Source organism: Scatophagus argus, chromosome 17 (genome assembly GCF_020382885.2).
Source record: "Scatophagus argus isolate fScaArg1 chromosome 17, fScaArg1.pri, whole genome shotgun sequence".
NCBI classification, from domain to species: domain Eukaryota; kingdom Metazoa; phylum Chordata; class Actinopteri; family Scatophagidae; genus Scatophagus; species Scatophagus argus.
The window spans coordinates 8625885-8653160 of NC_058509.1; the positions used below are offsets into that span (position 1 = coordinate 8625885).

A 27276-nucleotide genomic window follows, 5' to 3' on the forward strand; every position below is an offset into this window, starting at 1 on the left:
ATATATATATATATATATATATATATATATATATATATATATATATATATATATATATATATATTTCTTATATAATAAAAATTGTATAACAGACGCATGTTGACTGTTTTACCAATGATGTCTTCGTCATCTGTAAGAGAGTAAAAGCTGGTGCTTCCATTGCAATTTTGGCAGCTCTTGAACATAACTCTATTTTTTATGTATGGATAACCTGGACTTTGTAGTTTAGTTATCACTGCCTCCCAAGTACCACACTGATACTGGACCCGCTGTTCTACTACAGTGTTTTTGTTTTGTAGTTTCTGTTCTGAGCTTAAAGGCGCTGTACATCTGAAATTAGTTCTGTTTGCTTTTATCTAGAGCACTGAAACTTGAAAATGTGTAAGAAAATACATCTGAGGTGTACAGATGTAGGTGCAATATGGTACTCATGCAACAGCATTTGCTATACATTTCTCATAAGATAAAGATAATCCTTTGTTGATCCCACAGAGGGGAAACTTGGACGTCGTTACTAACAAGAAAGAGATATGTGCTTCTTGGAGAGGAAATTTCTTCCAGAGGCTTCACATAATTTAATTTTAAATTAAAGGAGCCGTAATTTGTCAAATTCAAAAAATATTTATATTTTTCAACATGAAGCAACTGAACATTGTGTATCAGGGTATCAATATAAGCATTAGTCATAAATCTGTAAATCCAGTTGGACAGTCTGCAGCTGATTAGTAACATCGGGTGTGTGTGATGTGAACAGTGAGGCGTCGTGTTGCAATACGACAAGTGGAAAGACACAGAAAGGGAGACAAACAGGACACCTGGCGTACAGGACGCACATGTATGTCCACAGTGGCTGCAGATGACAAACAGGCAAATGCAGATGCATGCACTTCATGTGCATCATACTCATTGTTTGTGACTTTTAAACAATAATAAATGTATATCTTTCATATTCAGTGCTCAGTTTGTAAACACATTTTAAGAAGGGCGGGTATCTAAAGGAAACCTTTTTCTGAGAAATTGAAGGATTAAGACAGACATGACAGGAAAGACAGGATGCTGCAGACCTTTAGGTGTGATTCATATTTCGTTCTTCAAGATAAATGGTGTCCATATATTAAAATATGATTGAATTTTACCTTGTGATCATACACCATGAGGCCACATTAAAAAGTCAGATGTAATTTGCATCTGCAGTCTGGACATCAACAGATCAGCCAGTCAGTTTGAGGGTGAAAAATGTCTTCAGTTATTCAGTTTTATTTCATTGGTTATTGCACTTTTAAATCACAGGGGACTAATCAGTGAAATCAACAGCTGTGGACTGCTTAAAATAAAAACCTGGAAGGTCTCTGCTTAAAATAGTACAGCATTACTGTCCCTGTTATTGTAGACATTAAAGCCTGAGACACAACTTGTCAGCTGTATCTGCTGTTATGCAAACATATTATTTATTGCCTCATGTTAAATGTAGATCTTCCTAAGCTGGATAGGCTGTAACTTTGATCTTTAACATTCATATTCAGAAGCATTTGTCTTTATTTAAAATGCATATATTGGAATACGTGCTTGATTGTCAATATTCATTTTTTCTTCTTTAAGGTAGCAGAAAGGACAGTTAAAATGAACTTGGTAAAATAGTGAGCTCTGGAAGTGTCGGGTAGACAGAACCTTTGTCACCGTGCATGAATTAAATGGTCATTTGGGACAAACTCAGCAGAAGACACTGAAATGCCATCGAGTTGGTCTTATGTTGAAGGAAAAAGAATCTAGAAATGACAGAATGTTTGACCTCATCAGATTTAATGAGTGTGCGTGTGTTTAAAGAGTTGATATTTTGAGTTTTATTGCAATATGTTCAGTGTATATCTTGCAACCTAATTATCAAGCTGTGTGTTTAATATTTATTCACGTTTTTTAGTAGTTTGAGAGCCTGTCACATCCCACAAAAGTCACTTTATTATATAGAGAAAGAAAGTGTGCATGTCAGTTTTCTAAATTAGGTTTAAGAAGAGCTTTAACTAAATATCTAAAAGTAATTTTTATACTGTTGGTATATTTTCAGTGCTTACGTATATTTTTATAATCAAACATATTAAGTACAATTTAAAAAGAAAAAAAAAAAGATCTTAAATTGTCTTTTCAACGCTGGTATTACAGCAGTTTTGGTAACAGTTGGGTCAAGGATTACAACACTGAGTGTGTGCAGCAAAACAGTAGAGTTTTGTCTAAAAGCTTTAAACAAGATGATCTAATAAACTGTGTGTGTGTGTGTGTGTGTGTGTGTGTGTGTGTGTGTGTGTGTGTGTGTGAAAGCAAGGAGTTTCATTTCACTTTAACCAGGAGTCTGTAATGGCTGTAAGTCACGTAATGGACCAGAAACACACACACACACACACACACCCATGCAAAGTCAGAAATAGAAAATCCAGCAGGCTTAAGTCGTCATTATGAAGAAAAAGTGAAAGAATATTTTTTTTAAAAAACGAATGAAAGGGGTCTCTATTCTCTCCATCCCTCACTCACTTTTTCTCTCTCCCGCCCACGTTTGGAAAATTCCATGTTGTCATTTGCTGAGACGAGATGTCCTGTCAGCCAATGAGATTTCAGGAAAACAAAAATGACTCGAGGAGGAGAGGGATAGGAGAATGAAGAAAAGAGCAAAAGAGATGGAGGAGGAAAGCTGAGAAGGGAGTGGAGGAGACGGACTGAGAGACGGAGGCACTGGAAGCAGTTATAGTTCTAATCGACTGTTCTGCAGTGTAATGAAACAGCTGTCAGACACATTTAACTTTCTTCTTCTCTCTTCGTTCTCCAGTTGTCTCTCTCATCGCCTGTCTTTGTCTCTCCTTCACCTTCTCCTCATCCGTGCCTTTCTCTTTGCTCACTCTTTCATACTCGAGTTCCCCTTTTTCTCTCGCTTCTCGGTTTGCTTTTCACCCATCTCTCACCTCTTTCTCCCACCCCTCACTCCTCGACTCGTACACTTTTCCCTCAGCTTGTCCCACTCGTCTTTTCTGTCTCTGTGTCTTTCTGTGCAGTCCGTTTGTTGAAACGGCTTGATGCTTGGCTCTTCTCTAATTGCCTGGACAGGCTCTGTGTGTGACGTGATGATTGGATGATTGCTGTTGTGAGAACACAAATGCATTTAGCCTTCTAAATTGAAGCTGACATGCACCATCTGGGGCTTTTAATTATTTTTTTTTTTAAATATTACTTTTCTTGCCCATTTTGTAGCATGTGTGAATGTTTTGTCTTGTCAACCCAGTCTGTGTCTTATCTGTGCTTAGGCAATAGCTGCTATTGAATATGAATTCCTCTTCATTGTTCTCTTCAATGAAAGGGACAGCGAGAGGTTTAATGACCAAGTTTTAATTGCACAAAAAAAAAAAAAAAAGCTCCCGTGTTTTTCTCCAAACATGAAATCTGAAGTAAAAGTACAGGATGATGGCCGTGTTTTGGAGTTCAAAATACGACACAGTTAACACAATAATTACAGGATTTTCCCTACCATTACAAGGCTTGGGCGCAGCACCCAAACCATTTTGGGCACCACCTAAGCCGAAATCAATGTGGAGTGCATCAAAACTAAGTAAATGACTTTTCCCAGCTCTAATGGTTATGGATGGTCCTCGGTGGACTTCTGTAGTGAGATTTATCACTCAGTCTTTTGGCTGTTGTTTGTTGTCTCTTCTAGTTTTTTTGTCCACAGATATGGTAATAGTAATAGTTCAAAATAACTTGAAATTTAATATTTCTTTTCCACTGGAAAACATAAAACTCCTCCTGCCAAATACATGCGCTTAACCCTTCCACAAACCGAGGAAAAACTCTGAATTCAAAATGCATGCCCATCAACATTTTCCCTGTGAAAATCAAGCTAAATGTGTTTGACAAAAATTATGAAACTGTGCACCTTTGCCCACTTAAAATGCAACTTACCAATTGCATTCTGTTCTTGCCAAACCTCCAATACAAGACTGCCAACAGTCAGCTTAAAACCACAGATCCATGAAGAGACAAATCCATATTGTACAGTAGTAAGTCTAAAGTCACTGGACAACTTGCCAGGTTTCCTGCTCACCAATATAGCCAGCAGCACACCATAATCACCTACAGTCAAGGGGCTAGCCTAATAAAAAACAGACGAGTGTCAGGTTCCTCACTCAGTAATGCGAAATCCTGGGCTCATACGTTGGATACCACAGCCTGATGGATATGTTACCGGTCAGTTACTTAGATTTTCGACAGCCTTTTAATGGTCTACAGTTACATATGGAAAATAATGGATTATGTTTGTTGTGAGCTTAGTTGTAAGAGCACATGTGGCAAAATGTTCCATGTTTGCAGCTCTGTGTTTGACAGCTCAGATCGCATGTTCCCCAGATATTTGCTGTAATTTAAAATCACCAAGATGAATGTATTACTTTTTAACTTCAACGACAAAGTATAGTAGATGCAGCACACCCAAATACTGTATATACGTCACAGGTAATGATAACTTTTGTCTGATGTATAATATTTGTTGGTAGGTCCATTTTACAGATGATTGGTTAGGGTTGGGATTTAGTAGCAGCTTAATGAATCTCAATCTCTTTGAATCTTTTATCCAATCTATGTAGGTTTCGCTTCAGTCAGCTTCTTCCACTGGTAAGGCTTGTCATTTAAACTAGTGAAAGAGACAACTGTCTGTCAGATAAAAACTAGAAACCTGCTACCTGACTGGTTTCAGCATTGCTCTTTGTTTTGATAGATAAAAGGTTTGAGCTTAGCAAAAGGTGTTTTGCCTGCTGGGAGAAGGATGAAAATGGACCCAGCCTTGGGAAATTTACTCTACTTTTAAATGCACCAAGGACCAGCCAAGGTGATCATCAGAAACTGATTGTTAATCTAAAAACAAAACATTTTTTCTGTCTTTTCTGCCTGTCAACAGGTGACACTGGGTGGCACTCTTATTGGGATTGGCCGGAAGACCTCCGACTGCCAGGGGAATACTAAGTATTTTCGCTGCAAGTTCTGCAACTTTACATACATGGGCAGTAATTCCTTAGAACTTGAACAGCATTTCCTGTCCTCACATCCAAATAAAGTCAAAACCCCACCTACCACGCCTCTGCTGGCCACCAATAACCTGACAACGCATGACAGCCAGACGAAGGAAAGGAGTCAAATCTTAGACGGGGCAGAGAGAGTCGCAGTGAGAGCGGAAGATGATTCCTTGGTCGGGTATTCTGTCCCAGTCAGGGCGTGTTCAGATACGTCGAGCTGGACAGGGGAGCCGGGTCGAGGCGCCATGCAAGCATATTACTGGTGCAAATTCTGTAGCTGGAGTTGCGAGTGGTCAGGGGGCTCGGCAAAGCTTTTAGAGCACTATGAACAAAGACACAGAATGACCATGGGAGGTACTATGAGCCCAAACAACTCTAATCCTGGGGGGATGGACAGAGAAAGAGAAAGAGGAGGGAGAAGAGAAGGAGGAGAAAGAGACCACATGGTATCCAAAACCCGCAAAGATCTATCATCCAATCCATCCAGCACCAGTCAAGGTAATTAAATGGGAGAAAGCATGGTGAAATGTGGTGGGGAATTGCTTTACGTGTTTTTCAGTAGAGGGTAGCTACTTTAATAGGGTACAAGATGAATGATCAAGTGTAATAAAATGAAGTAGCAGCCTAATGGTTTTTACTCCTTTTGGTACTATAATACTGCTCGATTTTGTTCTTCTTAGTAACTCTGCTGACCTCTGCTTGTTTGCTGTTACAAGCCCTCAGTATTGCCTTACCCCTTCTGTTTTTGATTTTAGTGCAATCATGCGACTCGACCTCTTCGGTTTTCTTCCTTGTTGTTGTTCTACTCCAAGTCCTAAATGGTTTTATTCAACATATCTTTGCTCTGTTTTCTGCCTGCTAGGAGAACCAAACAGCAGTGATTCAGAAGCAGTGGTGACCAGTTATAACTGTCAGTTGTGTGATTTCCGGTACTCAATGGCCCACAGTGCGGATGTGATCGTAGTAGCGCCGTTACTACTGCACTACCAACACAACCACTCCATCCACCGATGCTGCATTCAGCACTGCATGTACTGTCCGCAGGGGCTCTGCCAGCCCCATAAACACCTGGGGGAGGTGAGATTAAAAAACTATTGTACTTTTTTTTTTTTTTTTTTTTTTTGCTTGGTGTTTTGCTGTTTGCTTGGCAATTAGAAGAAATAAATGAGCTGTTTTGTACGCACAAGAAAATAATATGTAATGTATGAACAAGTGTAAAGCTAATTGTTCTAATTTCCAGCCTAGTTAAAATTCCCTTGCTTCCCCTGATCCACCCACGCACATCCCCCCCACCCCACCCTCCTTTGTGCCAGCTGCCAAACAATGCCGTTGCAGCTGTTTAAAATGCAAAAAGGATGTTTAACAGCCAAAATTGGCCATGGAATCATTCAGCTAATGATGCACATTCATACTGGTACCACTTTATGTCACCTGCTTAGATAAACACACGTTCACATCACAAAACAAAAAAGGGAGAGACACAACAGAAGTCGAACTTCACTCTCTCTGCATGGTTTTCTCAGGAATAACTAATGCAAAGAGTCGTGCTCCGCTTCACCAACTTTTGCCCGATTTTTCTCTAAAGGTGTCTCACCCGTTTGCTTGTCGGAGGCCCTCCTGCCCTAAATGCTGTTCCAAGTTTCCTCAGTCCACCAAACAGCAAGAAACTGTCGGCTCAAAACCGGCTGCCGCCACCTCGCCCACCATGACCCCTCCTATTCCGAGAGGTGACCCTGGAGTGACTTTTCAGCCCTCTAATCCTACCCATCCTGTTGTCACACAAGGTATTCAATGGCTTAACTCATTAGCCATGTTTTGTCAGTATATTTTAGCTTTGTTATATCACTAGATTTAACACAATCTGTGTTTTTTTTTTCCCCCCAATCCCAGGCGTCACCCACTTGTGTGACCAGTGTGCGTTTGCCACCACCGACATTGATGTGTTGCTCCGACACTACGAAAGCTGCCACACCCTGATCAACCTAAAGGGGGCACCGCCACATGTTAAGGCTGAGGATGAAGCTGGGGGAGACAAGGAAGTTGGTAGAGGAGAGAGGGAGTACTCTTGTACAAAGTGTCACTTCATCACGGAAGTGGAAGAAGAGATTTTTAGACACTACAGGTGAGAGAGAGAGATGGGGTTACATAACACTGTTTACGTACTATTTATTGTTATTAGATATCCATTATTCCACCTCATACTTTGTTTTTTTTCCACAGCGTTGATTCTTGGAAAGGGTATCAAAAAACATTCAAGTTTTAAAATACCGAGGGAGTCTAGATTTTAGTCAACACATTTAAGTGTGTCAATTGAGTGTCATTCAGAGAGTCCAGTTAGTTTATGACTAAATGTTCCAGTAACTGGAGTTATTAGTTCTCAACACGGGAAGATGATAAAGTATTGCTCATCTTAGGATTCAAACCCATTTGAGTTTTTACCCAGGAAATGTTCACATATTGCTCACTTTAAGCGGTAACCCATGTAAAAAAAAAAAAAAATAAAAAAATCATCACACATTCATAAACATCTTTCAGACATTCACACCAGGGAGTGACTCATACAGCAGTGTCACACGCCATACTGTGATGAACTGTTATAAAGTTCTGCACACTTGAAATATAACAGCTTCATCAGACCGACACATTATGGCTGATGGCCCTCTGTTTGCTTTGTATTTAGTGTTGTATAATAACTCTATAAATAAAGTTGTTCTCCATATTACAAGTGTTGCTCAAGTTTGGACACTTTAAGATGATTTCTCTTTTTCATGCACTTCAGAAGCAGTTAACATTGTGCCAGAACTGTGTGATGACACACGTTGGCTCAGTTTCTGCTTGCTCCTTTTCGTTTGCTGGAACAAAATCGGCACCAGGTCCTAACGACCTGCTGATTAATCAAGGACTTAATCTAATCTTGGCATCGAGTCTGAGGCATGAAACTGTGAGAATCTGATTGAGCTGACAATCTTTAGAGAGGATTTAAACAAGTGGTATTTTCGTCGCTCCCTTTACAAGCTATTGCTGTCCTGTGAAATTACTTTGTTTAAATACACTGTTGTGCTATGTTGCCATATGTTGGAATCCATTGGAAGGCCTATGAAAGAGCAATCAGCTAATTTAGCATTGCACTCCTGCAAACCTCCACTGTTGTTGGACTCACAGTGCGCAGCCTATTTAAAAATAGATCAGCCTGTCAATGTAGAATCAAATACTTGCAGAGTTTGTGTTAGGTTTGTATTTGAATAAGCCATAAGTTTGGTTTCATGGACCTCTAAAAGCCGGGATAGGTCAGACCAGACTCCACAGCCAATTTGTTGCTTACACAAACACACACACACACACACACACACACACTCACACACACAGGTTTTCTGGCTTTTCAGTGACAGCAGCACCAAATGACAGAGAAAGCTAGACTAAGTTAGGGTGGGAAAAAGAGAGAGAGAGAGCGACGGGTGGTGTGGGAAAGTGGTAGAAGAAGACAGAGAGACTGAGAGAGATACACAGAACTGAAGGTAGTTGTTTGAAATCTTTTTGGCTTTTTGAGTATTGATCTGTATTGCTGATCTGGATTGCTTCTGAAATATGCTTGCAAACAAACTCACATAGACAAGGTAGTTTTTATTGTTTTCATGCACACACACACACACATGCACAAATTTACAGTTTCACAGAACCGTCTTAGCAAGATTTTGGCTATGAATCAATGACAGATTGAAACCTTTGATTAATTTCTGGGTGAGAGCAGAGGAAACATGGAGAGATTCAGAAGACGAGAAGGGATGGAGTGGCAGAGAAAAAGGATAGAGGTAAAAAGAAACGAGAAGAGAGAGACTGCATGTGGGGAAAAATGAAGGACGAAGGAACTGAGAGAAAGGCAAAAAGGAAAGAGTGGGGGAGAGAGGGTGAAAGAGAGTGCAGAGGTTATTTGACAGTCCACTCACGTCCTTAAGAAAATCTAAGCTCTGAATGTGGGACCTCAAATCAAATAAAACTGAAATAAAGCTACAAAGTTTAACACCACCAGTAAAATCAGCCAAGCCTAAAAGGATTCCAAGGCCAAGTTTTAGAAAACAAAATCCAGGATTTAATTATAGGATGCTCAGAACAAATGACTGTGTGTGTGTGTGTGTGTGTGTGTGTGTGTGTCTGTTATCAGCTGAAACAAACCAAATCGATCTCCCTTAACTCCCATAACTTTTACACCTGAATACCCTCACTGAAGTCCTGTAATGTAATTGTAATGCAATATGCTCTAAAGGCTTCAAAATCAGATGCATATACATCTATTGATATATAGATATGTATCTATCTATCTATCTATCTATCTATCTATCTATCTATCTATATATATATATATATGCGCAGACATTTTAGTGTTGTGGAAATACTACCACAACTATAATTATTAACACTTGTTAAGTATGATTGTGTTTGCATGTGTGTGTGTGTGTTAACGAGTTGCGTGCAGGTGTGTGTTGACCCCAGAGCGGACATGGTATCTGGTCGAGATTTGTTAGAGATTTTTGGGGTAAGACTCATTAGACTCTTAACGTAAGATGCAGGCCCAAATGTGTGGGGTGAGCAGCCTCTTTGCTCACATACAAAATGCATTTAAATTGGCTTTCTCGGGACCCTTTGCAGATTAAAAGACTCTCATCCACATGGGGGAAGCGAACTGAATGTGAAGTTGCAGAGCGCTATGTTAACAAGCTAAATGTGCGTTTCCCCAGACTATGTCGTCTGTTGCTGCAAAAAGAGACATTTTGAGAGAACTAACTAGTGACAGGCATTACTACTGCTTAAAATCTTGACTTCGCACTTGCTATCAAAGATATCAAGTAAGACTTTTTGCTTTGCCCTGTTCATTATGAAACATTTTTATGTAGATAACAGTAACAGAATTTGTTTGGGTCATTCTTCTCAGTTTGATTAGTTGTGTTTTTTTGGTCCAGATTTCTCCATGTTGCTTTACAAAGAAATGCCCCCAAGGGAAAAATTACACAGCGAACTTCCCAGTGAACTCCTCCTACTTAAGTAGCTGATACCAGCTTACAATTCTCAAAGAAATGTCTACACTTAGTGGGGAAAAAATCTCACAAATGCATTTTTAGTTTACCAAGAAGCATTGAAGGACAGCTCTGGAAATCAGTGCTGCAGTACTGCTTCAATATGTTTTTATGCTTCAATACAAGCAAATCAAAGTGCTCCATGTCTGTGTGTGCATGCATATGTGGTGTGTATGGGAATGACAAACAGTGAGGCTACTGTGTGTTTGTTCAGCATCTGGAGACATTTAACTCCAACAAGGTACAATGTGTACTTTACTCACACACATATTTGCAATTTGGATCTACTCTGGAAGGTGTTTAAAGCCTCAACTTGAATCTTTCATTACCCAGGACATTTATTTTCTTCAGTCAGTTGACAAAAGGCAATAGATTGACAAAACAGATAATGCACCATATAGACAAAAGTATTGGGACAACAACAGGGACTTAAAGGACATTGCATCCCAAATGCATAGACAGGTTTTGCAGTTATTTGTGAGGTCAAACACTGATGTTGGACAGAAAGGCCCAGTTTGCAATCTCCGTTCCAGTTCATCTCAAAGGTGTTGGATGGGGTTGAGGTCAGGACTCTGTGTGGGCCAGTCAAGTTCTTCCACAAAAAACTCATCCAGCCATGTCTTCATGGACTTTGCTTTGTGCACTGGAGCACAGTCATGCTGGAATAGAAAAGGGCCTTCCCCAAGCTGTTGCTACAAAGTTGGAAGCATAGCATTGTCCAAAATATCTTGTGTGCTGAAGCATTAAGATTTCCCTTCACTGGAAGTAAGAAGCCCAACCCCTGAAAAACAGCCCTATACCTGAATTTAATGATAAAGATTTCTGTCCCAATACTTTTGTTTAGATAGTGTACATACAAAGAGATATAGAGAGCAGGTGAGGGAGACAGAAGAGACACTCATCTGCACTGCATTTGTTTTTAAATATGCTTGTTTTATTATACTTTTGTCACCATTTCATTCCCTGTCCCTGTCAGTCATGCGGAAAACAAGTCAGATAAATGGCTAATAATATAGAGAAGAGAATGTATATGTTCTTAAAAGTTAAATTTGTGGATGCGTCCTTGTGTACTTGAACGTTTTGTTTTGTTTTTTCCCCTTGTGTTTAAAATAGTTTGGGCAGAATCCACAAAGATGTTGGGAACAGAAACATGACTCTTCACCGGTTTTTAGATTAATGAAATGGTGGCGATGTGGTGTGGCAGCGATGAGAAGGTGCTGGGGGGGAAAATCAACCCAAGCGACAGCAAAGTGCTGCTTTAGGATGAGATGTTAGTGAAATAAGTAGAAAAATGTCCATCCCCTTTTGAGTCAGATTTATACACCTGACTTGTTTTCCAAATAGTGAAAGAGCCAACCTGTGTTATCATTTCTTTTTCTTGTCTTTTTTTAATATTTAGGAAGGACACTGAATTACAATCCTGTTATTTGTTTTCAGCATGACTCATATTTATATATTCTTTTATGTATATTTTGATAGCTGCTAGTTACGTAAATATAAAGCAGCTGCACATAGTGGGCCCACCAACAGCTGCTGCAAACAGGAGTGCAAGTTCTTGGTCTCGATGGTCGATTGATTTTGCTCGTTGGCCCGCACAAGAAGCACCCAAACGGTTTTCTGAGCCAGGAAAAACCAAGATGTTGTGTTTTGTGTATACATTGCTGGTCATCCAGGGCCTTGCCAACAGGAAATGAAGGTGGCTTGTTTACGGGTGATTCATTTCACGTCATTCACATTCATTTACATCTCTCACAGTTTTGTCCTAATCCTTTTTGATTTAGTGGAACACTGAGTCACTTTTTGGCCACAGGCTCAGTGAAACTCTACCTGAGTGCTTGGGGGAAATCAAACGGGGACAAATGCACTTTATGTTCAGTCAGTTCAGGGGGTGGGTTTTATTCAGTAAAAAAATGTTAAACAGTTAAAACTATTACAAATTCTTCATTTTTACGTTTTTAAGTTAATAGAATTTGAATTTACTCTGATAATGAAAACAAACCTTAAGTTTTAATTCTAATGTTAAACTGCCATATTATTCTGTGGTTGAGCTCACCACTCCTTATTTTCGACATGAAAGTACATTTGTACTCCTTACTCAGTACTTACATTGAATACAACATGTTATTTATTCTAATTTGAGTTTTTCATGTGTACATAATTCACACGCTGATTTTTTTTTTTCTCCGTCTGCAGGCGTGTCCATGCATGTTGCCGCTGTCGACACTGCGACTTCACAGCTCCTGATTCGTCGGCCCTTCTTGACCATTTCAACTCGGCCCACTGTCATGAATCCTCTCCCTCATTAAGCTCATTGACAACGACCTCCTTACCCACCTCACTGACGGCCTCACTGACACCATCGTTAACCCTCTCAGCCAATGGCTGTTCAGCTCCCTCTACCTTAGCCATTAAAGAAGAAAGCAAGGGGGATCTTCGCCTCCTCTACTCTCTTGCACCGCCTGAGGGACGGCTGGCAGAAGGAGGCAGAGAAGAGGCAGGAGGGGTGGTAAAAAGTGAGGGAGGTGAGGAGAAAGAAAGAGAGAAAGGCTGGGTGCTTGGGGAGACAAGAGGACTAGGAGAAAGAGGAGGAAGTGAGCAGGCCCACGGTTTACTCTGGGTGCCCAAGGAGCGAATGGGCCCCGACAGAGGAGTAGAAAGAGGTACGGGAGGTGGGAGCCCTTCTCTTTTCTCCTCCCCCCTCTCATTGTCTTTTGTTTCAGCCAATCATGAGGCCTCGCAGCAGAAAAGAGGCGTGGCTTCACCGAGCATGGTTTACCTGGGAGACACAAAGTCCTTTGTGGGAGATACCAAGTCGTTTTTGGGAGATGCCAAGTTGTATGGAGGAGGGAGGCCAGGAGGAGCTGCTGCAGGTGGAGGTGGAGGGGAGAAACAGGTCCAGATGGCTCCTCAGCAATACACAGGAGTAGGAGGTGGAGGAGGAGGAGGAGGAGGGAGTGGAGGTGGAGGAGGACAGGAGACGAAAGGAGGAGCCGCTAAAGAGGAGTCCCAGTCCCTCCTACGGGTAAGATGTAACATGTGGACATGCTCGTCCTTCTGTCATTCTTCAGTTTTCTCTGTCGCACATTCACCTTATTCTCTCAATTAGCCTGACCTTTCTTCTTTACCTCACTTGCACCCTGTTTTCAGCTTGAATCTTTGAAAGAAGACCTTTCTCGCAGGTCGCTATAAGCAGATCGTACCTGCTGGGAGCATTAGTTGTCAAAGTGCTTGTATTAATATGCCTTCATCTTCCTTTGCTTTGAACCAGATGTGAGGATTAGACCTCATGCAGAGAGCAGTTACAATGGAATCTATAATTCTTCCTTCATATGTAGAGTACTTATGCAGATGGGTTTTGGCTGAAAATGTGCACTTGTGTGAGTCCATAGTGTGTGTGTGTGTGTGTGTGTGTGTCCTTCCATGACATAATTTCCTTTCCCATAAGTTGAATCCATCTTTTTTTTTTTTAAATTAAATTTTAACTCACAACACTGAGAAACTTGCCTGTTGCCAGGGCAACGGGGAGGCAAACTGACAGTTTCCATGGCTACCACCTGTCAGTCAGCTCCGTCATCCCACTTTGTGGCCCACAACGCTTTTCACTTCACAGTGATGTCATGGACTGGCAGGAACAGACTGTGGTTTGCCATCGCCGCAGAGCTTATTGACTGTGATCACATTAGAACATTAGATCAGAATAGACTGAACTGTGGGCGTGTGTGTGTCTGTGTGTGTGTGTCTGTGTGTGTCTGTGTAGTGTCAGGGCACTAACATGGGTCTATGTTAGTGGTATTATTGAGTGTGAGACCTATGTTTGTGGTGTGTGTATGCATGTATAATTGTGTGAGTTGTGAGTGTATGGCTTCTTTGTACAAGTTGTGGTTTGGTCTGTTGTCTGTTGAGTGTGTGTGTGTGTGTGTGTCTGTGTTTGAGGTGGCAGTAACTTGGCAGACTGGGCCGGGTGGGGCAGCAAGAGGTTTGCTCATTATCATGGGTGGGGCAGTGTGTGTCTGTGAGAGCGAGAGTACATGCATGAGAGAAAGGGAAGAAAAACTGAGAGGAAGATAGGGAGAGTCAGATGAAGATAAAAGTGCAGCAAAAAAAAAGTTAACCCCTTAACATGCAATTTTCCACTTTGTTTGCCTTAAAGAAGAAATAGTAACCAACATTTAACTCCCTCTAAAATCACAGACTGTAATTTTTACATTTCTGTTTGTGTATGGACATAACAAACGAACTTTGCAGACATTTTTTTTAATTCACTTTGGACAGAACCAGGTTAGCTGTTTCCAGCTGCTTCCAGTCTTTATGCTAGGCTAAGCTAACAAAGACGTGACTGCACCTCCACAAAGACTTGAGACTGACATGGATCTGCTCATCTAACTCCTGGAAGGAAATCAAGGTTCTTTGAAAACCTCATGAATTAAATATTATACTTATTAGTTCTTTAATTTTGCTGCCATTGTGAAACACTTTGTCTAAGGATTTTGAAAAGTGCTCTGTAAATACAGATAATGATACCATTACTATAATTAATACCCTGAGGGAAAACGTCTGTCTAGGTTTAAATGGATGCACTGTTCAGTAAAATGAGATTTTCACACTCCCCTCAAATCAGATGGAAATATTTTGTGTTTTTTTGTTTTTTGAAACTTAAGATCTCCACTAAAGTTAAAAGTAGAGTTCTGTCAGTGTAAACAACATCCAGCTGACCATCAGTGGGTCAGTAAAGGTTGAAAACCAAATTATACTTTCCATGTTTCATTGTATGTAAGGCATTGTATATCAGAGCCCGAAGGCTATAAAAGAGAAAAAAACAGAAAGGAAAGAGTCAGTGTTGGAAAGTGGGAAGGAGGGAGAGAGAGGGAAGAGACAAACAATTTAACAATTTATTAGAGGAGAAACTGAACATGACTTATTACTTTAATAGCTTCATAAGATATGGCCTTTGCTGCTATCTTTCTCCCTCCTCTCACTACACAATATTTATTCTCATTTTCCATGGCATGCACTGACACGTCCAACACACACACACACACACACAAGCTGTGGTTGACTCATCACTGGGCAGGGTAAGGGAGGGGCACTAATGCAAAGGATCATCTGAAATAACTCACACATACAGTCACACACACACACACACACACACACTTGAGGGCTCGCACGCGCGCAAACGTTTAGTCCAATTTAAATGCGGCCTTTGATACAATAGGGCACAGTCTGAATTACAAAAGGTGAATCCGCCCAAAATACAAATGGACTCTTTGTAAATGGCAAGTGAGAGAGAAGAATGAGGGGATGAAGGGAGGGTTGACGGAAGAGGAGCTCTGATGGAAGGATGCAGGGAGGAAGCAGAGTATTAGAAAGAGACAAAAGCAGAAACAAATAGCCAAAGACGCATTTCACCGAAACACGTGTGTGTGTGTGTGTGTGTGTTTGCAACTCTGCGCTCCTGTGTGTGTTTCCCTCGTCCTCACTTGTTCTTTGTGTTCTCCACTGCATCGATCTGTCCCTCTTCTCCTTTTCTTTTCACTCTTTTTCTTTTACTTCCCTTGTTTTCCTCAAAGGACAACTCACCTGATTCACAGGAATCGATACACAACTCACACGCAAACACAAAAGCTTTCAGGTGTGTGTGAACATTGACACCCATACACACACACTCGCACACACACACACACACTCTGAGGTCTTACTATTCTGATATGGGAGGCGTTTTGCTTTGTAAAGAAGAAAGAATATTTTCTCTTGAAAGGCCTGATCTATAATTGCTGCACAGTGTTGAGACATTGCCCCGCTATTGGCTTTGTTTTTATAGTGATTTATTACATTGAAGACATTTTCACAGTCTGAAATTTTATTTTCTGACGTTTTGACTGACTGCATGAGGCAAGGATAGAAATCGTATGAGGTTTTGAGGTGAAATTAAAGTAAAAGCTCAGTTGATGTTTCAGTTTATAAATGGAATGAGACAGACTTTGAGTAATGGTGGTTTTTCGAGTTAAGTAGGGCTGAGAAAGGTCCAACTCGGAGCCAAACATATGTGAACACATGTGAATATGCCCATACGTATGCGAATCGACCCAAGATTTAGACCATCTAATAAATTCCAGGCTGTGTTTTCAAAGGGAATTCCTCCTCAAGGACAGCAGAGAGAAGATAAATGGACACGAGCAGGGAGAGGAAGAAATTGTGAATGTGACCTTACAAACACAATATAATTGTGTTCATCTCATGTGGTCATAATGCAATACTGAAATGTGAGCCTTAGGGGTTTTAAAAGTCCTATGCGTGACATTCAATTCCATTTGAGTCAAGAGACAGTCGGAGAAAATAGAGAGACGACTGAGAGAGATAAACGGGAATGTGTGCTTTCAGCAGATCAGAGAAGAGTTTCATTAAAGTTTCTCTCGTTTACATTTCTGCCCGATGGAGCTAATTATGTTTAAAAGACACACACACATGCACACATACACACACACACACACACACACACATACACACACAGACGTATTTCCATAAAGCTCTCATTACTTTGCTTTCTATTGCCCTCCTTCCCTCTTTCCTGGTGTAGATTCATTCGTGTCGGGGGTACATGTGAAACTGTGTGTGCTCTCCACTGTTTGTGTACTCAATTATACGCAATGTGTCTGCATTTGCATTCTGTCTGTGCGTGGTTGTGTAAGAGTGTGTGTGTGTGTGCGTTTTGTAAGGAAATTAAAGCATGAATTGAACTTATTTTCCGTGCTGATAATTTAACATCACTTTATATCCGCTGCAGGAAATTATGGAGCTTATGCACAAGTCTGTGTGTGTGTGTGTGTGTGCTTGATGCTTTTTTAAAGGCAACAAAGGAAAAAAAAAGCTGAAGTGATTCAACTTACAAATTGTGTTCGTTAACTGCTATTCGATCTGCTGTGTTATCTGAATGTTGTCTTTCTATTTCCTGGCCCCTTGCACTCTCAGTCTAAACTCATAAAACCAAGCACTTCAAATTGCTTGTTATGTATAATTGTGGTTTATTTTAACAGTTTCTTTTGTAAGCATGTTCCGTTGTAGTTATTGATGTCAGATCCCTTGAAAAGTGCTCCAAAAAAAATGAAATGTAGTGAACAAAGATTTGTTTCCAAGGCTGAAAAAGTGATTCAAACGGACAAAAGAGCTGATAAACTTTGGGGAAGATCAGACTTGTGGACCTTATGGATCATCTGATATTATCAGAGAGACCATTGTCAAGTCAAGGAACAACTAACAAAGCCCTGCACAAAATGATGTCCGATGCATTGTAACTTACAAAGTGTCAGAGAGCTGTCACAAGTTTATTTTTTTTGCTGACGGTACACAATTGAGTATCTGGTATTGAGTGATGATTGAGAGGCCTTGGTTGATTCATTTCTTCATTTGCTGCCGTGGCTTTGGGCAACAGTGCAGCCAACGTGCCAGTGAGCTGTATGTGCCGCTGGGTCCTTCAGTACCAGCTACGAACAGCTGCTGCTCCAGCAACAACTAAACATCATTACAGTCCTGTTAAAGGTGGCTCCAAACATTGTTATAAACACGAGGGTGTTCTGCTAAAGCCCTGCTGCAACGAAGGTTGCGTTCAAATTCAACTAAAGGTCTGTGCGTGTGTGTGCCTTTAAGTGTCACTGTGTGTGAGAGGGAGAGTGAGCGTGTGTGTCGGAAAAAGGGAAGACGTCCTGATATTCACCAAATTGCCCCCCCCCCCCACCACACACACTCTTACACGCACACACAGAAACACACTTACACATGGACAGAGTTGTCCGTTCTTGGCTGTTCAGTTTATTTGTGTAGCAGTCACATTTCCCATCAGGACACAGACTCAAATAAACACAGCCATGCTGGAAAGAAAAAAAAGAATGTGTGTGCGTGTGTGTGTGTGTCTGTCTGTGTGTGTGTGTGAGAGAGAGAGAGATGTATAAAATCCAGGCTGTTTAGTGTAGCAGAAACATAATCAGACAACCTGTTTGCTGTAATTTTGACCTGTGTGTGTTTGGCTGTCTGTGTGTCTATGGAAATATTGCTGGATGTGTGTGTGTGTGTGTGACTGCTTTGCTGGGAGTGTCACAGTTTTGACCTGTGTGTGGCTTTGCTCTGTGTGACAGTCCACAGCAGCCTTATTGTCTGCTAAGATTATTGCATTTGGCTTAAAAAACAAATTACACCATTTTAACCACATTTAGACCCATTTTTGGGGTATTCCACAGATGACACACACATACACATGTGCACACACACACATTACAGCTGACAGCATGCAGAGTGGGAAGGTGAGATGTTGGCATTTTTGGCTCACGCTAATCAAGAAGAGGCGTATTTGCCTGACTCTGTCTTGGCTCAGTTTTGGATGCTAATCCGCCTTTCAAGTGTGCTTTCAGTCCTCTGATTGACTGATTCCAGCTTGGGTTGGGAAAAAAAAACCCTAAAAAGTCAAATGTTCCCTCTGAACTTGGGATTGGGAAACATGACTTTTTACCACATCACACCACTTCTGAAAATGTAAAGTCAGTCATCAGTCATACAAACGTATACTAAACTGACTTTAAAAGCCCTATGAAAATGGCAGTGTGGATTTTTTTTGGGGGGAGGGGTTACTTTTTGGCAGCAGGGTGGTGTAGTGATTAGTCAGATTCCCTCAGCTAGACTCAGTCTCAGTCCCCTCTGCCTGACATGTCTCCACCCTGCTGAAGTGTCCTTGAGCAAGACAGTGAATCCCTGTTTACTCCAGCGCTGCTGCTGCTGCTGGGTACCTGACCCTGCAGTTGAAGAAGGGAGGTGGCGAGACAAGGATTTACTCTTTCTGGGACCAGTGGAGCATTAAAAGACACTTTCTTGTGATTGTCTAATCTTTACTGGCACCCTGTGAATTATCCTAAAAAATGTGTCTGTGGGGGCTGTGCAATCAGGTGGCGTTTATACAGGCTGACGTAGGCTCCCTCCAAAACGTCACATGCCTCCAGATCAGCCACTCACAGAATTTGGTTGCAATAGCCGGGTTTCAACCTGTAGAGGGCAGTCACTATGCATATCTATCACACAAAATGTAAAATTCAAATAGTTTGCACTAAATGTCAAGATTGGGACCTGCGTCGATCAGTGACGCTAATAAATATCCATTTAAATTGATTTTCAGCTAAAGAAAGTGGTTTAAGGGTTTAGTTGCTCTTTAAATATTGTTGCACCAGTCTTAAGATTAAGTATGATTTTACAAGAATCTGGATCTGGCATGGATTTTACAAACCATGCAACATTTGACTTGAGCCTAACGTGCTGTCTGTTCGGGTGTCTTCCCTTTCCAGTGAGAGTTTCATTGGTTCAGACACACGTCGCTTACGCACACGAGGCTTTTCATTGGTTCAGTTGGGCGCCCATGACACACATATTCCGCCCTCCTCGCCAGTGAACCAGCCAGGTGTTTTTCATCATGTCGACATGGCAACGGTAAAACACAGTGGTTATTTTAGCTCCTAGCTGTAATTTAGACGTTTACATCAATTACTTTTACATTCAGCTTACACGCACACACACACAAAAACTACCGGAAGTGTGTGTGTGTCCATATATATATGTATATGCATGCACACATGTTCTTTTTCTGTTGCTCAGTGTTTTTCTTTCTTGCCTTGCGCATACAATGTGTGTTGCTCTTTGTGTGTGCGTGTGTGTGTAAGGTGGCTAGATAATGTGTGCCCACGTGCACGTCTATGTGCGTGCATGCATGCAGACGAGCATATGTGTGTTCACACATGGAACCAATATTGAGGCCAGATGATCATTTTGCTACAACAAGGCCTCTACACGCAACACCAGCCAGCTACACACACACACAGAAATGCATTGGGTGCACCATTCTGGCAGCACTTGTGTAATTAGGAAGCTGATTGGTTAGATTAAATGTCCATCTGACCCTTGACCAATAGCTAATTTGAAAACCCTACATGCCGTCCCCGCTTCTCCATCTCCTGGCTCGTCTCTCCTTTCCCGCCCTCATCTTTTCTTTTAATCTGAGGTTCTTTCACACAATCAGGCCTTTTGCCTTAGTAATAGTGATGTAATTTGACAAATGAGGGAAAAGAGGGCGAGTGGAGAAAATGATGGTGAATAGTTAATGTGAAACTGCTTCCAGCTAGCGACTGAAAGTAGATTGACAGATGACTACAATAATGTAAAATGTAATGAAGAACAATGTACATTTGTTAAACACATCAGTCGAAAGACTTTCTTTTCTTCTACTTTTATCTCCTTTTTTTGTCCTTAAAGTGCATTCTTTTCTGTGCATTAGACCTTGCTCGCAGATACGTGCCGCTTTAGAGAAACGCTTTTGAACTTGCATTTCAGTGGAATGATCTCGTGTGTTGTAGCATTACGGCCAGTGAGGAGGCGCTAAAGCACAGCTGTGAACTGTCAAGTCATGCAAGGCAGAAAACAAAAAGCTTGGAAACGTCTAAAGAGGTGCAGTGCAGATCACCTGCCAAACCACAACAGCAAAACAATGAGTGATAAGAGGCCCACATAATCCAATCTGCGCTCCCGCCCACATTTTACTTGCTGCCATCTCTCCTCCCTTGTGACACATCTTACATCTTCAGTGTGTCTTGCATTCTGGCGAAGTTTCAGTGTGGAAGATGGGAATCATCATCACAGCAGCACACCTCCCTGACTGCAATGAGAAAGTGGATGTGGTAAAGAATCTAAAAGTGCAGTACCTGTATTCACATTCACATCACATAGGCACACACACACACATTCGTGCTCACACATGCACACACAGACACATGCAGTATATGCACGCACACACTCAGGTTCAACCAGTCATTTTGACACTTTAATCCACTCGCGTTAGGACATCTAGACACACCTTGCTTTATGTGAGTGAGAGAGAGAGAGTCAAAGAGAGAGAGAGAGAAAGACAGAAAGTGTGTGTGCGCATGTCTTTTTTTTTTTACCTTGTGGGGACAAAATCAGTTTATACAGTTACACTTGGAGACTCACCTTCCCTATGGGGACAAAATCAAAGTCCCCATGATGTAAATGATTACATTTTGGGGGTTTAGGGTTGGGTTAGGTTAAGATAAGGGTTGGCAAGTAATGGTTATGGTTATGGTTAAAGTCTCCAGGAAATGAATGTAAGTCTGTGTAATGTCCCCGTAGGACATGAAAATATAAAGTGTGTGTGTGTGTGCGAGTGCGTGTGTGAATGAGCAATGCCATGGCAACCTTGGTGATCCAAGGCCCTCTTGGCAAGCTAGCAATATGGCTCTGGCTACGTGTATGTGCCATCTGTGTGTGTGTGTGTGTGTGTGTGTGTGTGTGTGTGTGTGTGCGCGTGCAGGCATGCACACGGATGCGTGTGTGAATGGAATGTAGAGCGGAGATTTTTGCCTTTCACTGCTCTCAGTAAAAACGCACATCCACTCTCAAACTTAAAATTTACTCACACACACTCACGCTGCCATGCATACTTGATATGGGGTGAAAGCTTGAGAAGGATATATCACTTTTCTCTCTCTTTTCCTTCTCCTGTCTCTCCCTTACCTCCTTCCCCCCTCTCTCTCTCTCTCTCTGCCGGTCCTCCCCTCATGTCCCCTGTGAGGTCTTCACTCATTAGGAATTCTCCACCAGTGTGTGTGTGTGTGTGTGTGTGTGTGTGTGTGTTTTCATGAATTCTGCTCCACTGGCATGATGCATCTTGTATACCCAGTTTCCCTTAAGACCATTCCGCTTTTGTTCTCTCCCTGTATCGGCTCTGCAGCACAACCGGGGCCCGACACAGCTCAGCACAGCTTCAACTGTTCAAGACTTGTTTGCTCCCGGAGCACATATCGACTCGTATTGTGTTCCTGTGGTCCTGTGTAGCTCAGTGGATAGAGCCAAAGCTGAAGACATTACAGCTGGGTTGTACTGTAAGAGCCTTGTTTTTGCTCTGTCTTTGCAGCTAAGAAGTTTTGATGAGAGCCATAGAGAGGCTGAGATTTCTCAAGTTGCATTTTGGGATCCACTGCCTCTCCAGTGCATCTAAAGGTGCAAACTTAACTTCAACACATATGACACAGATGAGACTCTGATTCGGACAGGAATTTGGTGCTTTCCACCATTGAAACAGTACGTACAGAACTGACAACACAGTTCATAGCTCTGTGGAAACTGTGACGGATGTGCAGAGACTTTTGTGAAAATTAGTGACTCTGATGGAACAAAAATACCCGACATAAAGCCACGTGAGCCTCCTTAATCTCACTCCATATCAGATTGCGCAGCCATTTAATAATTGTGTTTTGCTTAATGTGAAGTGCAGCCCTCAGCACCGTTTCTTCTGAGTTGGTCTCAGATGGCACTACTGATTTAGGACGGTGCATTGTTGATGCAGTACTTAAAACACTCAGCAGACACACTGATTCACAGGTACAAGATTCTCTTCATGGTCTCAGTTTATTAAAATCGTACGTTTTTATTGCGTGTGCGTGTTTATGCGTGTGCATGTGACTCACACACACACACACGAGTTAAACTGGATTTTAAATGCTTTTGAAAATGGTGTTTCTCTTTAAGAGAGGAATGGAGAGGGGATTATACAGCAAGGGAGAGACAAAAGGTGAGAGAACACTACGTGCTGTTAAATGTCAGGTTAATGATTTCATAATCTGTGGATGGGTGTTAGCATGATGTGTGCTCACAGTTACTCTGTGCTGTTACTTGAAGGTGCGTCATTGCTGCAGATGTTTGGCTTCTGAGGTTGTACAGATGCACACACACACACACACACACACACACACAAACACACAGAGTGACACAAACATTCACACAGTCAGGTCCCCTAGTCCCATCTATCCTGTTCTTTAATAGACCAGGTGCAGCCAGACAATGGGTGTATGCACGCATGCTCCTGTGTGTGTGTGTGTGTGTGTGTGTCACTCTGAACTACTGTGGTTCTCACATGTCCTTGAGCATTTTGTTTTCAAGCTGTCTTTATGTTTTTGCTGCATAAACATCTAACGATGTAATCTAACTCATTAAAGGAGATCACGCCAAGCACGCACACACATTCTCTCGGAGAGTGTGTGTAGTCTGTGTTTGTGTCTCTTCAGGGGAATACATAGCAACTGGCCTTCTGTGGTCACTCGCACCAAATCAACACAATTACAACACTGTTATCTGCTCTCTTCTCAGAAATGTTGGGACCGGGATCCATCTTTCCAACTGTAACAGGATATTCTGTTTCTTAAGCCAAGTCTGATAGGATCCACCTCCAGTCCTACGTTTATTCCTGAATTTTGGGTTCAGGTTAGCGAGATAACAAACCCATTTTGGAGAGAAAATCCTCTGTGAAAGTGGATCTATGTTATTCCTTTGATCTAACACAGCTCACTGATTAAGAACAACTGTCTCTCTCAGAGCCACAGACCTGAGAGTCGCGGGTTTAATGTGTGATGCTACTGGGAGACCTGTGGACTACGATGACAATAAATAGGAGTTGCTCAAAGGGCTTTAAGCACCCCTCAGTTTTAAACCCACTAGTTCAACCTACCTTACTTGCTGAAGTTGTACGCACAGACAGTTTTCAGACGCTGTGATTGTCATGTGTCCTGCCCTGGATTTTTTAAAATTATTATTGTATTTATTTAGCTCTGTTACAGTATACTTAGATCTCAGCAGCTGCTTTCACGAGTTCACCAAGTGGCACGACATCTGTACACAGCTCCATATACTGACTTAAAAGAAGGAAGCAACACCTTTAAGATGCTTCACTATCACATTCTCACCTCTGAAGTTTGTCTAACGAGTGACTGTCAGTCTGTCTACAAAACCCCCCCCCAAAATTAATTTGTATAATAAATTATTATTTGATCTTCCAATGAGGTAAAATGATTATAACTTGCTGCTAGTGCCTTTTCCCCTCATGGAGCTTCACCTACAGCTCGTAATAAATTGAAATGATTATTTACAAGTAATTTAATCGCTGATTGCAGTTGCATTGCGGTTGTGAGTCAGACTTCGAAATTAACCGCAGTTAAATGCTACATACAACCACAATACGTATGAATATGTATGAAACTTGCAAACACGCACACACACACACACACACACAAGCACACCTTGCAAACAGATGAACATATGTGAAAGATCACCATTATTTAAAGCCCTCTATTTGCAGAACAACCATGAAACAAGTGTTGCATTACCTCAAGACCACCAAGAGAGTGAGCAGTAGACAGAGAGAAGAGAGGGAGAAAAGAGAGCACCAAAGAGAGAAGAGTAAGTGTCAGAAAGAGAGAGAGAGAGAAAGCAGGGAGAGACGACAAAGACAGGAAGATGAGAGAGAAGACGCTGGGAGAACAAGTGAAGAGAAATAAAGGCAGACAGAGAGAGAAAAGGGAGCAGCTGCCAAGCTCTGAGTGGGGTTAAGCATCACCACAAGTACAACCTAATAAGGTCTGAAAGTGCACACACACACGCACACAGAAATACACACACTCACACACACACACACACACACTGACTTGGCCAGTGTTCAAAATCACTGTTTCTGCAGTAAGCAGTAACTCACATCTGCCTCCAGAGCCTCCAAAGCTGGATACTGTTGTGATGCATAATCTTGAAGTCTTGTGGAGGAGTTTTCCTGACCTTACACTACTGCATGATAGTTGAAGCCAATTCAGCTGCGGATTCTTTTCCACGTTGAGTAGAATCGTTCGGTCAGACCTGTCTTAGCAGTCTTTTTCTTTTTTAACGCCTTGCCGTTCACAAAATAAAACAAACAAAAGCAGTTAACACACAGTCTACAGCCAGTGGGTACTGGTGTGTGAGGTGTGTTTGTGGCAATGCAACATACAAACGAGTTAAAATAGTCACAACTCCATTCAGATTGTACCCAAAGTCACAAATGTTTATGATCATGGGTTGCGTTGCAAAATCAGCGTGTGTCCTGTCTGCTGTGTTAGCCTGCTATCTACCATGCTGTGCTTGAGCTGAAGATTGCTAACCCTGTCCCTCCCTGTCTGGGGCGTGTGTGTGTGTGGACTGTAGTCTGTGTTGTGTTTCTCTGGACTGTCTGTAAATCTATAGCTGTGTGTTTCTGTTCAGTGTTTTTGAATTTCTTAGCGAGAGAACAGGCCAAAAAGTGTCATTTTTAGTGCAGCACTTCCTTGTAACTTGTGATTGACTTTTATTCGATGTGAGATCACCACATTTATTGGTCCAGTGAAAGGTAGACATGAGTCCATGTCCCATACAGGCACTGGTCAGAGCAGGTCTCTCCAGACTGTGTCCACACCGAGTCCCAGAAACCTGGACTCTTCTTGTGCAGCACACCTCCTGCAGTAGCTTCACAAATACTGTTATTAGACTTTTGTCCACAGGCTTTCCAATATAATTTAACACAACAGACCATAACAGTTTGAGCTTATGCTTTAGCCTTCTGCTAAAACATATTACCTACCACAGAACTCGAGGACATGAGGGACGAGAATGTGCATCTCTCTTACAAAGTTCCCCAAATCCCCTCTTTAGTGCTTCCAATCTGTTTAAACATTATTAAGCCCCAGCAGAATTTTACACCCGCTGCACTTAAGTTGAAACCCATACTGTGCTTTGCTCCATAATCAGCTCCAAATCACATTCTCCGGTCTGGGCAATAAACAGCGATCTGGTTTTGAGACCAAATGCACGAGAAAAACTCACTGATTCTCTACTCTTAGGCAGTTCTCGATCCATTTGAAAACTTTAACGTTCGAGTTTTATGTTCGGCTACTTTGACCACCTTTGTGTTTGTGTTTTTATCTCAGAAATTTAAAAATGATTATATCAGCAATTATCGCTCAAAAGATTAGATTAAATTTGTGATCCATATCTGTGTTTTCCCCAAGCTGACAATCAGCATTTTTAGCTAAACTAGCATGACAAGCTGATGAGCTGATAAGGTCTGAGACGCAGGACTACCATGTCTGCATGCTTTTTTTTTTTTTTTTTGCATCCACGTGCTGTTTTTCTTGGACAGACAGCTCTTAGAGACAACTATAAAACAAACATGTACATCACAGAGGCAGCGGCGTTGCAAATTGGACAGCAACAATACTGTGGAAGGTCTAAACAAACTTAGCAAGCCGGCCTTTCCAAGCTAAATAATAACTGTTGAGTCCCTAGCAAGCACTAAGTGAGGAATGAGTGTTGACATTGCTGCCTGCAAAACGCAGCCCTCCTAAGTAACCTAAGAAGCCAAAATGAAGACCGTCAACTCCCAGAGTATTCAGACAATAAAAATTAAATCACACACACACTCACTCACTCACACACGTGCATGCACATAAACCAAAGTAGGCTGCTCCTGCTCGCTTTGCCCTTCTCTCCCTGAGGCAGGGAAAAAAGCAAAGGAGCCTTGCAAAACCAAATGAATAATGGGAGGATGGAGAGATATGGGATAATTTTGTGGGCCCCCTCCTCCCCACTGAGTGGTTATCACTTTCTCTCTCTGAGTGCCTATTCTCCCCCCCTCTCTCCCTCTCTCTCTCTATCTTTGAATGGAGATTAGAAGCTGATAGGAGATTGCAGAGACATGTTGCACTCCTGTTCTGACACACACACACACACACACACACACACACACAGATGGTAACATTAGCTCTTGTATAGCTGGGAGCTCTTGATGTAAAACACATGTTCCTGCCTCGCCAGTGTGTGCCGGTGTGTCTACGGCTGTTTAAACCAACTTTATCGCTCCATCAGTTCAGAGACAAGGAACGATTCATTCAGAGGGAGGGAGAGAGAGAGAGGAGGGGGTAGGAGGAAGGAGTGTGTGAGTTTGTATGTGTGTGTAGATTTTGGTGAATGACAGAATTTCTCCATTTCTCCCTTTAGTTTTAATCAAAGCTTTGAAATTCCAATTGCACTTAACCCAAAAATCCAAAGTTTCGAACTAACAGGAAACCTTTTGCAGTTCTTTTTAATTACAGCTGACACTTTTGGCTTTTGTGTAGTAAATGTTTGACCAGCGTTTCAGAATATGAAGACTCACTATGACTCACTATGAAGACAGATTCCAAATACACAACTTTCAGTGATGTTTATTATTTTCACAGAAAAATAATTCTGAAGATGAAGGATAAATCAGTTGTTCGTGGTTCTTTTTTGATCAGCTCAATCAAAAC

At 41.6% G+C, this 27276-nt stretch overlaps 1 protein-coding gene across 4 annotated transcripts in view; it reads left to right on the forward strand.

Moving 5' to 3' along the window:
• trps1 (trichorhinophalangeal syndrome I) overlaps positions 1–27276 on the forward strand; it is a 110460-nt gene that overhangs the window by 48377 nt on the left and 34807 nt on the right. For all 4 annotated transcript variants that reach the window (XM_046416959.1, XM_046416958.1, XM_046416962.1 and 1 more), the window contains exons 5-9: positions 4931–5543; positions 5908–6122; positions 6631–6829; positions 6936–7167; positions 12308–13136. In XM_046416959.1, coding sequence (XP_046272915.1) covers positions 4931–5543; positions 5908–6122; positions 6631–6829; positions 6936–7167; positions 12308–13136 — 2088 coding nt within the window. The remainder of the gene's footprint in view (positions 1–4930; positions 5544–5907; positions 6123–6630; positions 6830–6935; positions 7168–12307; positions 13137–27276) is intronic.